The sequence below is a fragment of the Acartia tonsa genome, chromosome 9 (genome assembly GCF_053477335.1).
Source record: "Acartia tonsa isolate MP-2025a chromosome 9, ASM5347733v1, whole genome shotgun sequence".
In the NCBI taxonomy this organism is placed as follows: domain Eukaryota; kingdom Metazoa; phylum Arthropoda; class Copepoda; order Calanoida; family Acartiidae; genus Acartia; species Acartia tonsa.
The window spans coordinates 4,553,119-4,576,254 of record NC_137268.1 but is presented as its reverse complement, the minus strand read 5'-3'; the positions used below and the strand labels follow the sequence as shown (position 1 = coordinate 4,576,254).

At 31.6% G+C, this 23,136-nt stretch overlaps 1 protein-coding gene across 1 annotated transcript in view; it reads right to left on the bottom strand.

Annotated features, from left to right (window-relative positions):
- LOC145328064 (33 kDa inner dynein arm light chain, axonemal-like) overlaps positions 1-12,824 on the bottom strand; it is a 33,354-nt gene extending 20,530 nt beyond the window's left edge. Inside the window, exons 1-4 of the mRNA XM_080171620.1 lie at positions 12,743-12,824; positions 9,848-9,903; positions 8,273-8,383; positions 5,521-5,599 (exon numbers count right to left, since the gene is read on the bottom strand). Of these exons, the coding sequence (XP_080027746.1) occupies positions 5,521-5,599; positions 8,273-8,383; positions 9,848-9,903; positions 12,743-12,811 (315 nt within the window). The 5' untranslated portion in view covers positions 12,812-12,824. The remainder of the gene's footprint in view (positions 1-5,520; positions 5,600-8,272; positions 8,384-9,847; positions 9,904-12,742) is intronic.
- Between the last annotated feature and the right edge of the window lie 10,312 nt (positions 12,825-23,136).

Below are 23,136 nucleotides of genomic sequence, written 5' to 3'. Positions count from 1 at the left end.
GGTGCTAGATCGATTCTTACATTTTTAAGTTGTAAATCTGTTTTATTCTTAAAACTTATAACCTTGGAACTAAAATTTGTGGGTATAAATAATACCAATAATAGAAAAATGCTTTTAACTTTAAAAACTTAATTTTTTCATCACAATGTGTATAATAAAGGATGAATTCCGACATTTATTTGGCCCCCTTTTTGACATATCTCTTTAGATCTCTGGTAAATTATGCTTTTGAAAATCAAAACTCATTTTGATGAAATTTTATTTTGTTGATATCTTTTTTGTTAATAAAGTTAGGATCATAAAAATATCATTAACCTTACAAGACTCAAAAAATGCTTTCAACTTAAAACTTTTTTAACTTTTTACTTAAAACTTATGTAAGTTACTTTTTCTTAAGTTACTTTTTCAAAATTTAGGCTCTTTCTAAAATTTTTTTCTTGTGTGGAAATATTAAGAGATCAACAACATATGCTACTTTTTTTGATACACTAAGTAATATGGTCTGTAAACCCTAAAAGATACTTTTTGTGTGTCATGCTGTATTACATAGAAGCTCCACAATGATGTCTTAGTTCCTAAATGCCAAATTTCATTGGGGGTGGGGGTTATCATACCTGTACATCCCTCCCTCCTTAGACATCAGTGCACTTCATTGCTTGTTTTTATATATAATAACTTTAAATTTTTTTTTGAATAAAAGTCTAATCCCAAATGACAAATACTATATTAGATATTTTACTATTATTCATTTATTCTAAATGTTTATAATAATTCATGAATATTTATTGTAAATATTAAAGAAACATATGTTAGAAAGAGTAGTTTTGTGTATTTCATATCAATATTAAATATATCTTATTTTTAGTAATTTTTTCCCAGGAGTTACCTTCATTGGAGAACAGAGTTGATAAATCAATCAAAATATCATTAGAGTACATTAGAATCACTTCAAAGACAGATTGTCTCAGTCTGTGGTTAGAGTGGTTTTGCTGGAACTTTATAACACAACTTTAAATCAGAAACAGAAGATTGATTTATGCAGAAAACTAGTGAATTTGATTTAAACATCTAATTTGTATAAATTTAAAACAAACTTTCATTAGTCATTTTTTAAACATGAAAAGAATATAAAATTTTTGAATGTATTGTAATACTGTATAATATCATGTAGTTTAATATAATTTGACTTATAAAGTTTTTTTTTACATTAATTATAGGTTCAATTTTGCCAATTTTCATCATGAAAGTAGGAAATAAATCACAAAAAATGGCTTGTTTAAGTAAGGATTTTGTAGCAAAAATGGAAGATTTAAGTAAGAAATTAATCTCAAAAATGGCTTGTCTAAGTAAGAATTTTGTAACAAAAATGGAATATATAAGTGGGAGATTAATCACAAAAATGGCTTGTTTGAGTAAGAATTTTGTAGCCAAAATGGAAGATATAAGTAGGAATTTAATCACAAAAATGGCTTGTTCAAGTAAGGATTTTGTAACAAAAATGGAAGATATAAGTAGGAAGTTAATCACAAAAATGGCTTATTTAAGTAAGGATTTTGCAACCAAAATGGATGATTTAACTAAGTAATCAACCCCAAAAATGGCTTATTTAAGTAAGGGTTTTGCAACAAAAATGGATGATTTAAGTAAGCAATCAACCCCAAAAATGGCTTTATTAAGTAAGGATTTTGCAACAAAAATGGATGATTTAAGTAAGCAATCAACCCCAAAAATGGCTTAATTAAGTAAGGATTTTGCAACAAAAATGGATGATTTAAGTAAGTACTCAACCCCAAAAATGGCTTATTTAAGTAAGGATTTTGTAGCAAAAATGGATGATTTAAGTAAGCAATCAACCCCAAAAATGGCTTATTTAAGTAAGGATTTTGCAACAAAAATGGATGATTTAAGTAAGTAATAAACCCCAAAAATGGCTTATTTAAGTAAGGGTTTTGCAACAAAAATGGATGATTTAAATAAGCAATCAATCCCAAAAATGGCTTAATTAAGTAAGGATTTTGCAACAAAAATGGATGATTTAAGTAAGTACTCAACCCCAAAAATGGCTTATTTAAGTAAGGATTTTGTAGCAAAAATGGATGATTTAAGTAAGTAATCAACCCCAAAAATGGCTTATTTAAGTAAGGATTTTGTAGCAAAAATGGATGATTTAAGTAGGACATTAATCACAAAAATGGCTTATTTAAGTAAGGATTTTGTAGCAAAAATGGATGATTTAAGTAGGACATTAATCACAAAAATGGCTTGTTTAAGGAAGGATTTTGTAGCAAAAATGGAAGATATAAGTAGGACATTAATCACAAAAATGGCTTGTTTAAGTAAGGATTTTGTAGCAAAAATGGAAGATATAAGTAGGACATTAATAACAAAAATGGCTTGTTTAAGTAAGGATTTTGTAGCAAAAATGGAAGATATAAGTAAGCAATCAACTACAAATATAGCCTAAATGGCTGAGAAGGGATTAAATTTTGAGGAAAAATAATCCGGATTAAAATCTTAATCTGTAAGACATTTACGTCAAAAGCGTCCGATTTGGCTGATTCTTATCAGCCACCCTTATTTTTGGGGATTTTTAGGGGTTTATAGGGCAATAATAGTTCTTCAAGTAAGCAATTAACCTACGAAAATGGCTCGTTAGTCCGACATGTCCGATTTAAGTAAGCCATTTTTGTTGTAAAGTGCTGACTTTCCCGATGTGAGCACGTCCTACTTAAATCTGACAAAAATGCTTATATAAGCACAAAAAAAGGTAAATTGCTGAGACAGAGATTAATTATTTGATTGTGCAAGGGTAGAGGGGTGGGGGTAATACATGAGAATAAATTTTTTTGGTGCTGCAATACTAGATTTCAAAATCACATAATTCTATGTAGTGACAAAACTTTTGGAAAGGTAATGTATGTAAACTATACGTGGATATTATGGCAGGGAAAAAAATTGTCGTCAATTTAGAGCATAGAATAAGGAGAAATAGAAGTGAAAACCCTAAAAATTTCTGGGAAATTAGAAGAAATCTTTGACTTGCTCAGTAAAGACAATAATGATAAAGTACAAATCACAATGACTAGTTGGACAAAATTAGAAAAATTTAATTTGTATCAAAATATAATATATACTGATAAAAATTTAATTGATCTTCATGATTTAAAATTATGTGTTGTAGTGTAACATGCTTGATTTTAGAACTATTTAGAATATTCTCTGTAATCAGAAGGTAATAATTTACCCATACACATAAGTATCTCAATGAGACTAATTCCTCTTATGCACACCTCTTATTGAAGTGAAGACAGCATTAGCTGATTGGTCGTTTTAGACAAATATGAAAAGTCACTTAACATCATATTGTTTTCATTTTGGTAAGTACAATTGACCACATTTGTAATTTTAAAGGGTCAGTTAAAGGGGTACAGCCCCTTCCTCCCACCTCCCCCCCTACCACAAGTTAATGTATGGATGTAGTTGCTATCATGTATAAATCAGCTGTTTAAAAACATACATAAGAGCGCAACCTAGTTTTATAATATAATAAATACCGAGACCAATATTTTTTGTAAATTTTTACATAATTAAATTTTTTAAGGCTTAAAATGCACATCAAATTCATTTTTAATCTATTGTGAATAGGGAAGAGAAAGCTGGAAGCTTGGCTACAAGGCTTTTAGTAAATTATTGCAAAAGGAATTTATTTTGAATATTTTTTCTGAATATTTACTGAAATCATGTTATTTACTAACAGCCTTATAGCCGTTTTGGTCTTTCAAATGTTCCAATTTTACTTCAGGCTAGCCAGGCAGAATCTTCTACCTGGAATCTATTCTATACTTTATCTTCTTTGATTTAGAGCTTGCTGACTTTTGTTTCACTTTATTAGAGAACATAAAAATCTGGTGTAAGATTCAAGTAATAATATATCCATTATAATGGTTAGAGCAACTTAATATTTGATATTTAGACTTTTGAATACTAGTCCCTATCCCAAACACCCCTCTGAAGAATTAAAATTTTAAAATGGTTGTTGAAAAATTCCAAATAATTTATAAAAATTATCCACTTCAGTATTTATAAATAGGTTTTTAAGATGTTTGTTTACAAAAATAATTTGATATCATATTATCAAGTATAAGAATTATTTAATTTTTTTTCAAATATTCTCCAAGTTGTATTTTAATCTTTTACTTGAGTGTTGACATCATATTTATATCCTGTATCATTAAATATACAGAGAGAGAGGGGACATGGTATTTTATACTAATACCCAAAGTTTTCTTACCCGTTTGCCTTTTATACTTTTATAAATTTTTATTAATTGGTTCAAACTATGTTTTTTATACTTATCATTTGTCCCCAAAGTTTTTGATATAGTTTTAATATAGCTCAACAACTTTGGGGGCTTTTGATAAGTTGATTCATCCAGTTAAGTGTACAAACGTTTCAACCAATAATTGTAATCTACTGAAGAGGGAATTTTGTGTATCATCATTATAGTGTACATCAATATTATCTATCAATTCGTAATTCTAAACGTGATTTATTTGAAAATAAGAATATTCTTTTTAATATAATAATGTATTTTAATACTCAGAAATAGATAAAAATTCCGTAATTGAATAAATAATTGCAAAGTAAAACCCAGTAATTTCTGTTATAATGTTTACAGACAGATGGAAGATAATTATAGATATATTGAAAGATAGATGGACAGATATAGAGACTGGTAGATAGATAACTTTACAGTTGTACAAATAAATATATACAGACTTATAAACCAGGAATCTTTAGGGATAAGACAATGGCCGATTAATTGATGTACAACCCCAATTATGATACACAAAATTACCCCTTCTGTAGATTACAATAACTGGTTGAAACATTTGGATACTCAACTTAATGAACCAACGAATCAAAATTCAATAAAAGTCCTTAATGTTGTTAATCCAACTAATAAGATAAAATTAGTTTAAGACTTTGGGGAATAACAAACAGCCCTATGTCCCCTCTCTCACTGCTTATAAACATGAAGATGAACAAAAAGATTGGCAATTATAAGAACATATAGTTAGATTATGATACTATAGCCGGTAGCAAATAACAGTTTATATGCAGGTTTAGATGGACAGACAGAAGGACGGACTCATTGAAAAATAACAACAGATTGACATAAGATGCCCAGACAGGTAGACTAAAAAATCTAACAGATAGACAGACAAACAGAATACTTTACCTGGCAAATACCAGTTTCCCTGGCCTGTCTTTGTTGTAGCTTTAAATCCAACTGTTCCTGCAGGTTCAGATGTACAGACAAACATAAACACTATACCTGGCAAATATCAGTTTCTCTGGCCTGTCTCTGTTGTAGCTTTAAATCCAGCTGTTCTTGCAGGTCAGAAAGACAGACAAACAGAATACTCTACCTGACAAATACTAGTTTCTCTGGCCTGTTTAGCTTTAAATCCAGGTGTTCCAACAGGTTCAGATAGACAGACAAACAGAACACTATACCTGGCAAATACCAGTTTCCCTGGCCTGTCTTTGTTGTAGCTTTAAATCCAACTGTTCTTGTAGGTTCATTACATCCAATCTAAATAAATGATAATATTTAAATGGAAAATTATCTTGATCCAGTATTCTAGTAACTAGTTATTCAGAGGGTAAGTGCCTTAGATATTTAAAAGTAGAAAAAAAACTATCTCTCTCTTCTTTTCAAATAAGTTTTTTTATTTCTTTTTTTCTGTCTTTCTCTTTGTGTCCATGTCTTTTTCTATACCCCTAAATGTTGACAATGGAATTTTTTGTTGACCTCATTTAAGGTAAAAAACTTTGCATCGCAATTTGAAAGTATTTAAAGATGGGAGGTTGAATATTTGTCCTGGCTTAATAATAATTACAATATTAAATTATTCACATATGATTAATATGGTTTTTCTACGCTGTCAATGATTTAGTATGCTTTCCATAGTGATAATACAAATATCAAAAATTGTAAAAATATCTGTCTCTCCACTAAGATCTTAATTATTACCATAATACTTGAGTAACTTGGGTGTGAGCTTTAGGGTATTGCCAATTTTGCCAGGGTGTTGGACTTGGTACACCCTTTGCTATCATTAGAATTAAACATCTCAATTTGTCAAAATTAAGGGATTAATTTTCTAACATTTCTTTTTAAATTATTTATCAACTTAAAACCTTTTGTTTTAGTCTAAAATTATTTAATTTTCCACGTAGATTATTGGTAGCAAAGATAGTAATTAGAGAGCTTCGTCCGTCCTTACCTAATAGAGTTTAAGTAAATAATAGGATCTACTGCAGTTCACGGTAAAATATTGCTGTTAACGAATATTTCCAAAAATCTATGATTTTTAAAGGCTGCTAGCTGCCAAACGGCTGAACGTACAGATCATACCCGCACACCATTTTAAGCGGCATAAGAAGGCCTACAAATAATCTGGAATAGCTAAGATCCAATGATGCAAAGGGAAAGCTTCACTGAAGAAAAAACGCGTAAAATAGATCTTTTTCGCGCATTTCTTTGCACTGTGAGATAATTATGCATTATTGATTTATGTCTATTCCAGATTATTCATAGGCCTTCTTATGCCGCTTAAAACAGTGTGCGGGCAGCTGTTTGGCAGCTAGCAGCCTTTAAAATTCATAGATTTTTGGAAATATTCGTTACCAGCAATATTTTACCGTGAACTGCATTAGATTCAAATAATAAAATATGACTTTAAATAAATATTTCCTAATATACTAATTTACCAAATTGAAATTTTAAAAGCAAATGTAAATACTACTCAATTAATCATATTTCTAAAAGTAATATATGTTTGTCTCAGGTGCTATTAAAGATACACGTATAATATTCCACATAACTTTCCACAAGTAGAAGTATCTATCTCATATCTAACTATATTTTTGTCCATCAATTAGGCAGTGGGAAATTTTCTTAGCTGCTGTTCAAGATTTTTGAAACTTAATGTAAATGATTTTCTATAATTAGGATCGGTCCGTCCGTCCGTACGTCCGTACGTCCGTCCGAGATAGATAGCTTTTATTCGTTAATTTAGGCATGTTAGAATTGTCCTATCGAATTCAAACTTTGCATGATGATTCCTGTAGAAGTTTGGTACGATTTAGAAAGCATAGCAACTCTATAATCATTACCAGAATGTCCGTATGTCCATTTTAAACATGTTGATTTTTCTACTTTTTTAACAACAAATTTTTATGTGATCTAATTATCAGTTTGATCTGATTTTTGGTATATTGATTTCTGGGACAACAAAGAACAATATTTTAAGCGAAGCAACTCTATAATCAAATCCTAAAATATGTCCATAAACTCAATAAACATTATCCTGTATCAAGAAGTTTTTCAACAAATTTACTTACAATTTTGCTTCGACTCTTATACTTTTATATTCTGATAATTCAGTTTAGACACTATACAAGTGTTCATGTCTGTTTGTCCTACCGTTTCAGTGCTTCGTTTTTATGGATGTTGTCATCCTTGTTTTTTCACATTCATGAGCTTTGCTACTTATGAATGTTGTTATCCTTATTTTAAGCATTTGATGGCTGAATTAAAATTTAAAATACCAAAGAAATTCTTCAATAGATTCTTTTACGTTATTTTAATTAATTCTAAACATTAAAACAGTAGGCTTACGTTAATTTTTCTTCTGTTTGACTTTCAGAAATTTTATAACATTTTAATTGTGTTAGTTCAGATTGCGTTCTAAAACTTTTATAAAAAGGACAATAAATAAGTTTGATAATTTTTCTAAGGTATTGTCTTTTTCAGTTGATATGGAAGGCTTTTAGCTACTTTTGTGCTTATTTATCTATTAACTAAAAAGTCTACTAAATACAAATTTATACATCTTTTTATCTATCTATCTATCTATCTATCTATCTATCTATCTATCTATCTATCTATCTATCTATCTATCTATCTATCTATCTATCTATCTATCTATCTATCTATCTATCTATCTATCTATCTATCTATCTATCTATCTATCTATCTATCTATCTATCTATCTATCTATCTATCTATCTATCTATCTATCTATCTATCTATCTATCTATCTATCTATCTATCTATCTATCTATCTATCTATCTATCTATCTATCTATCTATCTATCTATCTATCTATCTATCTATCTATCTATCTATCTATCTATCTATCTATCTATCTATCTATCTATCTATCTATCTATCTATCTATCTATCTATCTATCTATCTACCTGGTAGCAGGGGTGGAAGACACACTCTGTCTCCAAAGTTTCCCCTCCTCCTCCCATTCTCTGGGGGGTAGGATACTGTCCAAAATTTCCTCTGTCTCTTCCCGTCCTTCCCTGAAAATAAGATGATGAATCAAACAAATAAACTTTTAATACAAAGAAGTTAATAATTTTTAGTGAAGCAGCTTCATTTTTTAAAATCGAAGCTTTTCTATAATTAGGGTTGGTCCGTCCGTTGGTCCGTCCGTCCATAACGGATAGCTTTTTTCATAAATTTAGGCATGTTAGAATTGTCCTATCGATTTCAAATTTTGCATGGTGATTCCTGTAGTAGTTAGGTACGATTTAGAAAGCGTAGCAACTCTATAATCATTACCAGAATGTTCGTACGTCCATTTTAAACATGTTGATTTTTTTACTTTTTTAACAACAAATTTTTATGTGAACTAATCATCTGATTGATCTGATTTTTGGTATTTGATTCCTGGGATAACAAAGTATAATGTAATAAGCGAAGCAACTCTATAATCAAGTCCTAAAATGTAAGTATGTCTATAAACATTATCCTTAATCAAGCAGTTTTTAAAAACAAATTTACTTACAATTTTGCTTTGACCCGTATACATTTATATTATGATTATTCAGTTCTGACACTATACAAGTGTTAATGTTCGTTTGTCCTACCGTTTCAGTGTTTGGCTTTTATAGATGTTATCATCCTTGTTCTCAAGAGTAATTATAGGCTATTCTAGCTCTAAAATCTTGTCATAGTTTAATGGTATTTGAACCTTTTAAAGGTTTATCCCTAGGATTCTAGGGACGAAGCCACCTTGGTTTTGGTAAAATAAAGTAAAATTACCACACAGTTACCGAGTAGCCATACTCTTTTCTCATTTTTATATTTCTTTCATTTGCTAATGAAAAAGAAGAACTCAATTAATTCAACAGTCAAAAAATAAAATCTTAAGCTTCAGAAAAAAAATATAACCACTTAATATTATAGGATATGTTTCAATTCCGTGTAATGGAATAAAATAATAAAATAACAAGATGTTTGTCTGTTTGGCTGTGTGTTTGTATGTTTTTACCGAAAGATCTCGCTAACCGCTGAACTGATCGGGTCCTCCTTAACAGGGTAGCTTCACATAGGTCCCGGGAAGGTTTATAACTATTTTCTTGGGGGGGCGGGACACCCCAAAACCCCCCAAAAATGGAAAATAAGAAAATGGGTTATCAAATTCTACTCAACCCTCTTCAAGTGCCCCTAGAGGCCTCTAGGCGGCGTAGCCGCAAGTATACTTTTAAAGCAAAGCTTTATCCTAAAGAATTGATCTTTAGATGAAATATGCACACTTTTTAACCAATAATGCGATCGGATTATTTCTTACCTGTGTTTCTATTGGTCAAACAAAGGGATTGAATATCTTAGGCTTTTTATATTGATTTTTAAAAGGAATAAGGGGATCACAGATAGACCACGGATAAACTACGGATAGATCACAGATAGACCACGGATAGACCACGGATAGATCACGGATTGACTACGGATAGATCTCGGATAGACCAATGGGAGATAACCTGGGTGTGGCTGAAGCTGGTGCTGATTTGGGCCTCGAACTAGTTTTCTCTTCATCCTGTTATAGAATAAAATGTCATGTAAGATACAATCTATTGCCATAAATAAATCAAATTAATATGGTTTAAATTTCGAGCTGATTTGTAAATAAACAAGGATGACAACATCCATAAAAGCGAAGCACTGAAACGGTAGGACAAACGGACATGAACACTTATATAGTGTCAGAACCGAATAATCAGAATATAAATGTATAAGAGTCGAAGCAAAATTGTAAGTAAATTTATTGAAAATGTTTATGGACATACTTACATATTTAGGACCTAATTATAGAATTGCTTCGCTTATAACATTATACTTTGTTGTCCCAGGAATCAATATACCAAAAATCAGATCAATCGGATGATTAGATCACATAAAAATTTGTTGTTAAAAAGTAAAAAAATGTTTAAAATGGACGTACGGAAATTTTGGTAATGATTATAGAGTTGCTACGCTTTTTAAATCGTTCCTAACCACTGAAGGAATCACTATGCAAAATTTGGAATCGATAGGACAATTCTAACATGCCTAAATTAACGAAAAAAGCTATTCGTTACGGACGGACGGACGTACGGACCGACCCTAATTATAAAAAAGCTTCGCTTTTAATAATTTTGATTTTCCTTGACTTACAGGCGGCTGACGAGCGGCCTATTTTATCTGATGCTTCGGCCACTCAACTTACAAATGTTCTTATCCTTTTCCCTCATATTCTATTCTATTATTTATCAATTCAATAAGGAAACCCTTTTTTGTTCTGTTTTGTTGAATCACTTTCATATGAAAGAAGGATAACTTTTAAAAGCTAAATTAATAAATAGGTTTTCATTTATATATTTATCTGAATGTGGTATTTTTCCCCCTACTCTCAAGAACTGCTGCGCAAAAAGAATTACATAATACATATAGGGTATGATAGTACATTAATAAAAAGTTTTCTTAATAAGCAGAGAAAAAGTTTGGCTGTATTCAGTTTTCAAATTTTAAACTTAAACTAATCCTTGATATATAACTATAATATAAAAATTTTGTAAAAAATAAAATCCACCGCCGTCACAAAACTTTAAATCATGCTGATAATATATATTTAGACACGATCTCTTATTGTACGACTTTCTTTGTTACGATGCGGTGTCTTACTGTAGGACGCCTTCACTTTACCAGACTTATAGTGTAGCTTCGCTCCCCAGCTCTATCCCTAATTTTCTGTAGATTCCCCTTTTAGATACAGGAGAAGCCCTTGTGAATAGATCAATATAATGTATTATTCTTCTGTATAGTTGTTGTGCCTTTTTTTATGTTTATCCAATCAGTTATACATCTGCCCCTCCCTCCCTGGCTCATGGAAGGGATCAGCCCTGTATAACCACTAATTAAATATGATATCTTTGCTATGTAATTCTTATATTCATATGTGTATCCTTAATCCATGTGTTATTATATATTGTTGTAAACTATAAGTATTTAAGTTGCCCTTTCCAAATAAACATTAAACTGGAATTACCATTAGTTATTATAATAGGCAGATCAGCAATGCTGACCTGTAATACGTGGTTGTAAGTCTGTCTATCTACCAAGCTCGTGATCGTGAACCCCAGAGGCTAAAGCGGGGACACTCCCACATTACATTATAAGACGTGTATTGTGTGTTGTGATTATTGCACCTGACCAGAGAGAAAGGGGTGGAGCTACTAAGTAAGATAATGTTTACCTTGTCAATAAGAACAGGATTATTGTATCTAACCAGAGAGAAAGAGGTGGAGCTACTATGTAAGATAATGTTTACCTATTTATAGTATGGTAACTATTTATTTGTGTTTTAAATAAGAGATCATGAATGACAAGTATTGTATTATTCTTTTGAATACTATTAATAAATTAGGCTTTATTTTTTAAATATAGTGGGCATTTTATGAAAAAGGCGTTTTTTGAGATAGGCGTTTTCTGAGATGGGCGTTTTTTGAGATAGGCGTTTTCTGAGATAGGCGTTTTTTGAGATGACCCAAGATATTGTTTACCTTATCAATAAGAACAGGATTATTGTATCTAACCAGAGAGAGAAAGGGGTGGAGCTACTATGTAAGATAATATTTACCTTATCAATAAGATCAGGATCATTGTATCTAACCAGAGAGAAAGAGGTGGAGCTACTATGTAAGATAATGTTTACCTTATCAATAAGAACAGGATTATTGTATCTAACCAGAGAGAAAGAGGTGGAGCTACTATGTAAAATAATGTTTACCTTATCAATAAGAACAGGATTATTGTATCTAACCAGAGAGAAAGAGGTGGAGCTACTATGTAAGATAATGTTTACCTTATCAATAAGAACAGGATTATTGTATCTAACCAGAGAGAAAGAGGTGGAGCTACTATGTAAGATAATGTTTACCTTATCAATAAGAACAGGATTATTGTATCTAACCAGAGAGAAAGGGGTGGAGCTACTATGTAAGATAATGTTTACCTTATCAATAAGAACAGGATTATTGTATCTAACCAGAGAGAGAAAGAGGTGGAGCTACTATGTAAGATAATGTTTACCTTATCAATAAGAACAGGATTATTGTATCTAACCAGAGAGAGAAAGGGGTGGAGCTACTATGTAAGATAATGTTTACCTTACCAATAAGGACAGGATTGTTGTATCTAACCAGAGAGAGAAAGGGGTGGAGCTACTATGTAAGATAATGTTTACCTTATCAATAAGAACAGGATTGTTGTATCTAACCAGAGAGAGAAAGGGGTGGAGCTACTATGTAAGATAATGTTTACCTTACCAATAAGAACAGGATTGTTGTATCTAACCAGAGAGAGAAAGGGGTGGAGCTACTATGTAAGATAATGTTTACCTTATCAATAAGAACAGGATTGTTGTATCTAACCAGAGAAAACGAGGTGGAACTACTTTCATCACCCATTTTTATATAATTTTTATCTAATCAATATAATTTAAATATTAAATTTATAAAAAAAAATATTTGTGCGTTTCCCTATGAAAACTTTATTGAAAATAGCAATGACTGACAAAATATTGATAACATATTTTTAAGTAACTTCTTTTCTAGTATAGCTTCAAAATCGATTGATTTCTGTTGAATTATAACTGTTTTTCAGCCATGCTAAAAAATTATGTATAGCATCGTACTACAGCTAATTTTTCACAAATATTTAAAATTAAAACCAGTTTATGACTTCGGACCCTCGGGTCTTACAAAACTTTTTTTAATACCTATATTTTTCATCTTAATGTTAGTGGAAAGCTGTCTATAACACGATGCGACAAATAACTAAAGGGTGAGCAAAAAAAATGCGTAGATTTTTAAACTTCAAATAGCGCGGCTTGTATTAATTGTAGAAAAATGTTACGCATATTGTTAGAACCGCTATGAAGTGTATTATTTGGAAATATAAGAACGATTCCTATGCTGCATATAGTTTGGGAGCTACGTGGTAAAGTGTCCCAACTGACTTAAAACTTGACTTGCGAGTAAAATTTGGAACGTTTTACCACCTAGGACAACATAATATTTGTAGCACAGGCACTGTTTTTATATTTCCAAAAAATAGAGTTCATACCGGTTTAACGGTATGCGTATCATTTTTCTACTATTAACACAAGCCGCGCTATTTGAATTTTTAAAATCTACGCATTTTTTTGCTTACCCTTTAATAACATTGTATTACTCTACTATGCGACTCTTACTAAATATCGGTCATTGCTGACATATTTTCACCGGTCATATTCAGAAAAAAAGGGTGGGCTTAGCAAGTCACGCAGCGGCCGAGCCCTGATTAAGGAAGGATGGTATTTTTTGACATGTAAGCAGACATGTTTATATAATTCGCGACCGCAGTTGACCTAAAATTTTGCGGCTGCCGAGTTCTAGATTTATTTTTACAAATTATTATAACTTTTAGAAGGACTTCTTAGTATAACTTGAAAATACTATTTTTATATTTGTTGTTGTAAATATGTGTATGTATAATCTTAAAACAAAAAAAAGTACTTGAACAATTTTGCATTACTATAAAATTTACAATTTTTAAGAAAATATTTACTTCTTTCAAGTAGATGACTCAAAACTTATTTTTGAAAATATTTTTATTGATCGTAATTGATGCAATGATAGTTTGGTTCTTACATATAATTAACATATTTTAAATGTAGACTCATATTTTAAGGGTTAATTTTTTAAAGAATTCTTAATTAAAAATGAATGTCAAGCTTGTTGGATTATTCCCAGAATTAATGAAGAAAGAAAATAAAGAACAGGGGCACAGGGATGTTTCAATATAAGAAAAAAGTAACAGGATCTAATATTGTGTGGGTTTGTTTCTCTACTGAAGGTTCTGGCTAACCGCTCAACCGATATTGAAGTCCTTTAGAATGTAGCACCCTCCCCAAAGATTTTGAAAAAAAAAATTCTACAAAACTAGAATTTAAATTTTGGTCTGCCGACATCCACCCCCCGACACACCAGTAAAAGCTGACCCCCCAAAAGAATAGAATAATAAAATAGTGGGGGTGGGTTGAGGGGTAGATTTCAACTTCAAGTGCCCCTAGAGGCCTTTAGGGTTGTAGCTTAAAATGAACATTAAAATGGAAGGCAAAAAATACTTTTCCACAATAACAATAAGCAAAATGTCCCCCTTCGAAGATTAAAATTAATAGGGAAGATTCATTTTTAGATAAATATTACTTTATGTCTTAGGTAAAAACGTTTTGTTTTTGTCAACTTTGAGCTAATATAACCTTCAATTTTACTTTCAATGAATGCTAAAAGTAGTTTCTTCCAATATGTACAACAATTTGTAACCACCCCCTTGCTTAACCCAACATATTTTTTTAAGATGAGGTACTAGTGGTTTCTAGGGAAGAACGAAAAAGGTCAGGAAAATAGTCTAAAACCAACCAAGACATTAATACAGATTCTCAGAAAACTTAAATCAGTTAAAACCTTTAGTTTTTAAGATCTTTAACTCCAGACAAAAAATACTACTTTATATCTTAGGACAAAATGCAGGATAAAATTAAACAAACTATTTAGCAAAACTTCATCAAAATATTTTGCTTATAGTCATGTAGAGATAAAAACCAAAGGGGGAGGGGGGGTTTGGAATGGTAACTTTAATGTTTAATGAATTAGGTTACTGTATACGTATATGTACAGTTTATAATCATATACATTTATTTCAAATAGTAAAGGAATTCACGTTGGTATTTTTATATTTTAGCATTTGTAAAGTTAATTTAAAATGAATGAAATTATACATGATAGAATACAAATTGTATATTTTCAAAGTGCTATTTTAGTATTGATCTGTGTTTTCCCTAACAATGTAGGCATACTATCAATTTGCTTATACATTTTTCGTATTGTATCCAACTGTTTCTTTGGTAAAATTTTTTGGAGTGTAAAAATATTTATAAAGGGGGTAGGTCTAAAAAACCTAATTCCCCCCAATTCAAGTATTTACCATGTACCATGGTGTAAAATTTACATTGGGTGTGGATTTAGTGGTGGAAGGGTATAAATTTTGACCCGATTTTAGATATTTTTGGGGGGGGAGGGGGGTAGGGGGGGATACATACATCACTAAAATATTTGGGATACATTAGTCTACGACAACAACAAAAATTTTAGCCCTACACCCCTTCCAACTTTGAACTTATTTCTCTTACTTTTGGACATGACTGTCCCGGTTTTAAATTTTACTTATTCCATTGTGTCCCAAACTTCAATATCAATGAATATCAACGGGAAAATTTAAAACTTTTTACTCGAATGTGTCGTTGGAATGACGTCTTTTTAATGGTTCACAACCACGTGGAATACAATGTTCATAATAATGGATATAATATATAAGTGGATATTATGACAGGGGACAATTGGATTGGAAATATGTACATAATTTAATGTTTAGTTAATACATCTAGAAAGAGGAAATGATGTATGACAAAGAAAGTGAGTGGAGGTATCGGTATTTTAGCCTTTTGCGAGAATTATTTTATCAGACTACATGAGAATCTGGTGCAACTGTCAAGTAATAATTTAAAAAACTTTTTTTTTCTCACAAAAGTCGCTGAAATGACGTCTTTTTAGGGTTTAACCACGTGCAGTACAATGTTCAGAATGTAAAAATAAATAAAAAGTTTAAATAGATATCTATAGAGTCAAAACAACTTTACCAAACGTTTTGTTTAATGTTGATTTTTTTATTTTTACATAAATCCCATAATCACTCAAATACAGGATACTTTCAGAGAGAGAGAGAGGGGATTTTGGGCTGTATATTACACTAGACCCCAAAGTTTTATAATATAGTTTTCTTGTTAATTGGCTTAACAACTTTGGGGACTTTAGTGAATTTTGGTTGATTCATTAAGTTGTGTGTTTAAACGTTTCAACAACTAATTTTAATCTACATAAGGAATACTTTTGTGTATCACCATTGTGGATGTCCACATTGAACATCAATTTAATGACCATTGTCTTATCCCTTTAGATCCCTGGTTTGCTTTACAGGGACAAACGGATATCTTACGACGTAATTAATGAAATGAAATAATTGTTATAGATATGTTTCGCTTAAAACATGTTAGATAATTTTATCAGGGGTCGACAGCTGCGCGCCTTCTGCTTTAGGCGGTTACAACTTTGAGTGGCTTAGAGTTGCTTTTGGGTAGCTGCGGCTGAATCAACGTAAATTGATAAATAATTCTAATATATATACAGGAAATGACTTTTAAAAAATATATTTCTGTAATATTTTTCTTTTTACTCAAAATTTTACGCAAATTAATTTTTTTCCCCATATTTCCTTAGAACCTGTTTCATCTTTCACAAAAATTGGGAGAGAGACAAAGTGTCTCAAAAGTCATAAATGTTATCATCCTTATCTATAATACAAAGTAGAATTATGTCTGTCCGTCCCTTAAGATCTCGGTAACCACTGAACCGATCGGATTCTACTATTTAGGGAATATACCTACTGGTCCTGTGGTGATTTTAGGCTATTTTCTTGGGGGGTGGGACACCCCCAATCCCCCCAAAAACAAAAAAATCTCCCCCCATTTTTTGTTGTTTGTTGAAGATTTCCTTGGTCCTTTTACGAATTTCGCCAAAATTTATCTTTTGATCACCTCTTGGGGCATAGCCCCTAGAGGCTAGGGGCTAAGCCGCTAGTTTAAAATAAAGAAACAGTATATAGGGTTGTATGTGGGCATCTGTTAAACAGATCTATAGTATAGATGTATATACAGACAACTACTTCCTTTCCTTTTTCTAAGACCTCTTTCGTCTGCTTCTACATTATTTTCTGCTACTAGGCTGTGTTAATATAAGCGACACCATTGGTTGATTTTCAATGATCCAATAGAAATGTTGCACAAGGCGGTTGGTTGGGGAGATACAGATATTCATCCCTTTTTCCTCTAGTCTTTTACTCTGATATCTGTCATATTAAAGAGGTATTGTATAAATATTGTATACTGTAGTTATTGAGCTTCCTAAAACATGAATATTGAAATAGTATGTGCGTAATATTGTCCATTAGATCTTTTCATGAAAATACACTTTTTCGAATTTTAGTCTTCTGCTAACCTAAAAAGTTACTTTAGGAGCCTAGAAATACATGTACAAAATTTCAGCTCTCTATCTCTACTGGCGACCTAGCGCCAGGCTTGTAAAATATCAACAGATAACGGTAGCACGGCGGTTTTAACAATAACTCAGCAATGTGCAGGTTTTAACCTCTTCTGCATATTTCAATTTAAACACATAAGGGCAAAGATATATTATCCCAAAAATCTTTTGTCAAAGTCTACTCTACACCTAGCGCCAGTCAGTTTTCTAAAATCATGCATTTTATACCTGTGAAAATAGAAATCGCCAGCGCTAGGTGTAGAGTAGACTTTGACAAAAGATATTTGGGATATTATATCTTTGCCCTTATGTGTTTAAATTGAAATATGCAGAACACCTGAATTCATCTTCCAAGCCATTCTCTAGGCATTTAATTTTTTTTTATGAAATAACGGGATTTCAAAACTGCCCTTTGAAAAGGCCTAAAAAATATCTTTTTTTGTCACTTTTTTCACTGCTTATAGTTACAACTTATTAAAATATTATGCTCAGTTAAAAAAAATCGGCGCCTCCAGCACCAAAACCAGCAAAAACTTGCAGTTAAACTTCTGTGCCCCTTCTTGCCCCCCTCTTTGGTAAACAGTAGTTATATCAAGAAGTAAAAGAGATATCAACACACAGAAAGAAAGCTTTTTAAATAAAACTGAACTAAGTAACTATTACACATTTAATTTTGGGACTTTCCTTCTAGTGGCTTGTTGAGCAAAAGACCCACCAAAACACTAATAATATGAGTTCTGAGCTTATTTTTAAAGATATCAACCTGATTTTTTTAAAAATCTTTTGTTACCATAATTGAACTCAGTAACATTTACAGATTTCATTTTGGGACTTTCCTTCTAGGGGCTTGTTTGGCAAAAGACCCCCAAAAACTAGAAATATGAGTTCTGGACTTATTTTTAAAGATATCAACCTAATTTTTTTGAGAAAACTTTTTTCACATAACCAAACTCAGCAACCTATACAGATTTCATTTTTGGACTTTCCTTCCAGGTGCTAGTGGAGCAAAAGACCCCCCAAAACACAAAAAATATGAGTTCTGAGCTTATTTTTAAAGATATCAACCTGATTTTTTTAAAGAAAATTTTTTAAATAAAACTGAACTCAGTAATGATTACACATTTCATTTTGGGACTTTTCTTTGAGGGGCTTGTGGAGCAAAAGACCCCCCAAAACACAAAAAATATGAGTTCTGAGCTGATTTTTAAAGATATCAAACAGATTTTTTTTAAAGAAAACTTTTTTAACATAACCAAACTCAGCAGGGGCGTCCACGCTTTTTTTTGGGGGGGTATAAAATTTGCTTGAAGGGGGGGGGGGGTAATTACCCCCCCTGAAATCTGTTGGTAAACAAAATTTGCCCCCAGGGTAAATTTTTTTTTTTTTTGGGGGGGGGGGGGGGTAATTTAAATTTTATTTAATATTTGGTATTTTTTTTGTTAGAGATTTTTTATTTTGAGGGGGTATTTAAAATTGTTTACCCCTCCTCTCCTCTCCTAAATGGTTGATATCTTTAAAAATAAGTCCAGAACTCATATTTTTAGTTTTTGGGGGTCTTTTGCCAAACAAGCCTCTAGAAGGAAAGTCCCAAAATGAAATCTGTAAATGTTACTGAGTTTGGTTATGTTAACAAAGTTTTCAAAAAAAAATCAGGTTGATATCTTTAAAAATAAGCTCATAATTCATATTTTTAGTTTTGGGGGTCTTTTGCCCAACTAGCCCCTAGAAGGAAAGTCCTAAAATGAAATCTGTAAACATTACTGAGTTTCATAGACGTCCAAGAGGGGGGGTAAAGTGGGGATTACCCCCCCCCCCAAAAAAAAAAAGCTTAGACGCCCCTGCTGAGTTCTGTTATGTTAAAAAAGTTTCCTTTAAAAAAATCAGGTTGATATCTTTAAATATCAGCTCATTTTTTGTGTTTTGGGGAGTCTTTTGCTCCACAAGCCCCTCAAAGAAAAGTTCCAAAATGAAATGTGTAATCATTTCAGTTTTATTTTAAAAATTTTCTTTAAAAATTTTAGGGTAAATTTTGGGAAGGTAAACAAAATTTGCCCCGGCCAACAGATTTCAGGGGGGGTAATTACCCAACCCCCCAAGCAAATTTTACCCCCCCCCCCCCCCCAAAAAAAAAAAAGCTTGGACGCCCCTGCTGAGTTTGGTTATGTTAAAAAAGTTTTCTTTAAAAAAATCAGTTTGATATCTTTCAATATCAGCTCAGAACTTATATTTTTTGTGTTTTGGGGGGTCTTTTGCTCCACAAGCCCCTCAAAGAAAAGTCCCAAAATGAAATGTGTAATCATTACTGAGTTCAGTTTTATTTAAAAAATTTTCTTTAAAAAAATCAGGTTGATATCTTTAAAAATAAGCTCAGAACTCATATTTTTTGTGTTTTGGGGGGACTTTTGCTCCACTAGCACCTGGAAGGAAAGTCCAAAAATAAAAACTGTATAGGTTGCTGAGTTTGGTTATGTGAAAAAAGTTTTCTCAAAAAAATTAGGTTGATATCTTTAAAAATAAGTCCAGAACTCATATTTCTAGTTTTTGGGGGTCTTTTGCCAAACAAGCCCCTAGAAGGAAAGTCCCAAAATGAAATCTGTAAATGTTACTGAGTTCAATTATGGTAACAAAATATTTAAAAAAAAAATCAGGTTGATATCTTTAAAAATAAGCTCAGAACTCATATTATTAGTGTTTTGGTGGGTCTTTTGCTCAACAAGCCACTAGAAGGAAAGTCCCAAAATTAAATGTGTAATAGTTACTTAGTTCAGTTTTATTTAAAAAGCTTTCTTTCTGTGTGTTGATATCTCTTTTACTTCTTGATATAACTACTGTTTACCAAAGAGGGGGGCAAGAAGGGGCACAGAAGTTTAACTGCAAGTTTTTGCTGGTTTTGGTGCTGGAGGCGCCGATTTTTTTTAACTGAGCATAATATCTTAATAAGTTGTAACTATAAGCAGTGAAAAAAGTGACAAAAAAAGATATTTTTTAGGCCTTTTCAAAGGGCAGTTTTGAAATCCCGTTATTTCATAAAAAAAATTAAATGCCTAGAGAATGGCTTGGAAGATGAATTCAGGTGTTCTGCATATTTCAATTTAAACACATAAGGCCAAAGATATAATATCCCAAATATCTTTTGTCAAAGTCTACTCTACACCTAGCGCTGGCGATTTCTATTTTCACAGGTATAAAATGCATGATTTTAGAAAACTGACTGGCGCTAGGTGTAGAGTAGACTTTGACAAAAGATTTTTGGGATAATATATCTTTGCCCTTATGTATTTAAATTGAAATATGCAGAAGAGCTTAAAACCTGCACATTGCTGAGATATTGTTAAAACCGCCGTGCTACCGTTATCTGTTGATATTTTACATGCCTGGCGCTAGGTCGCCAGTAGAGATAGAGAGCTGAAATTTTGTACATGTATTTCTAGGCTCCTAAAGTAACTTTTTAGGTTAGCAGAAGACTAAAATTCGAAAAAGAGTATTTTCATGAAAAGATCTATTGTCCATAGCTGACGTTTATAACCAATGAATGCACGCACAATATATTCTACTAGCGGCTACGTCCCTAGAGGCCTCTAGGGGCACTTGAGGAGGAGAGAGTCAAATTTAATAATTCAATTTCTTATTTTAGATTTTAAAAGAAAAAGTAAAAAAAAAATTTGGGGGGGCGGGCGAAATTTTTTTTTTTTTTTTTTTTTGGGGGGGGGGGGGGGGGTTGGTGGTGTCCCTCCCCCCAAGAAAATAGCTATAAACCTTCCCGGGACCTGTGAGAAGCTACCCTGTTAAGGAGAACCCGATCGGTTCAGCGGTTAGCGAGATCCTTCGGTACAAACAGACAAACATCCTGTCACTTTATTATAAGGATGCTTATAAAACTAAATAACAAGGTCAATTATGCCAATAAATAAAGCAGCAATAACCAGGGATCTAAAGAGATCAGAAAACATCCGATAAATTGATGTACCTGGTGATACACAAAATTACCCCTTCTGTAGATTACAATAAGTGACTGAAACCTTTGAACAGTCATCTCAATGAACCAACCAATCAAAATTATAAATATTCCCCAAAAGAATAAGAAAATTATATTTGTGGACCAGTGTAACAGACAGCCCAATGTCATCTACCTCCTTATTTTTTTTATTGCTTATAACACTAAATAACAAGTACAATTATGGCAATAAAAACTGCAGCTATAATAAGAAATAATATGATATGCATATATCACAAAAATTTACATTTGTTTTATCCTTGTTTAAAAGTTTATGTAAAACGATTGACAGCTAGAGAAGTGTAGTCGCTAGTATTATTTGATTCTAATTACTTTTCGTTTTGAAGTAAAACAATCCGACTGAGGTCCAGCTTTATTAGGATTAGCTTATTAAAAACATTAAACCAAAAAAAGTATTAGTTCTTTTAACACTTAAAATCAATATTTATTGTAACTTTGAAAACATAAATATTCTACAATTATATTTTTACTACTGGCTGCTACCCTAGCATGACGGGAAGAGAGGGCAATACAGTAGTCTAAATTCAGCCATAAACATATATTTAAAATAAAAAAGCCTTAACATATGTAAACCTTACCAAAATTTAGTAACCAAATCAGTGGAATAGTTTGTGAGATCTTAACAAATAAACTAAACAAATCACTACTTTATGAAGAGGACTAGCGGGTAGATCCTTTAGAGGTTTTAAGATGGGTAGGTTCTAGAGACGATTTCTCTCCCCAAAAATAGTTATAAACCTTTCTTGGACTTATTAATATAAAACTTAACATACACACAGCAAGACATCCTGTTGCTTTTATATAAGAATAACTTTACAACACTTATTAATAAAAGTTGAAACATAGTTAACTCTAAGAAAGTTGAAACTGTTGAAGAAACAGGTTTTCAGAAATATTTATTGATTAAACAAATTTGATGGAGGGAAAGGTCCTTTACATTAAAACATATTTGAGCAATTTTCAAAAATTTTTAAAAGCGAAGCTTTTCTATAATTAGAGTCGTTCCAAACGTCCGTCAGTCCCTCCGCAACGGTTAGTTCTTTTCGTTAATTAAAGCATGTAAGAATTGTCCTATCGATTTCAAATTTTGCATGATGATTTCTGTAGGTATTATTTAGAAAGCGTGGCAACTCTATAATAGTTACCAGAATATCCGTCGTACGTCTATTTAAACATGTTGATGTTTCAATTTTTTAACAGCAAATAAGGTGATGAAATTTAAAAAGCTGGTTTTCGTATTAAAATGTTGTTTGCCATGGACATGATATAAGAGCTATTTCGGCTAACAATAATAATAGAAACCTAAATCTACGTGATGAGTTAAAATAATATCATAAGGTTTATTTTGAACGTCTTATATACACTAGTGGTGGTTTTATGCTATTGTATTGCTTTCTAGCAATATTTATGTAATTTATTATATTATTAATTGAGTAATGTTTCATATTCTTGTAAGTTAGGGATAAATTATAAGTATATTTTCCCTCTATTATATTTATATTCATACTTATTTGCAATATCACCAATAAAATCAAAACAATAGCTTCTTTTCGCTTCGTATTTTAGACAGCTTTTCGCGGAT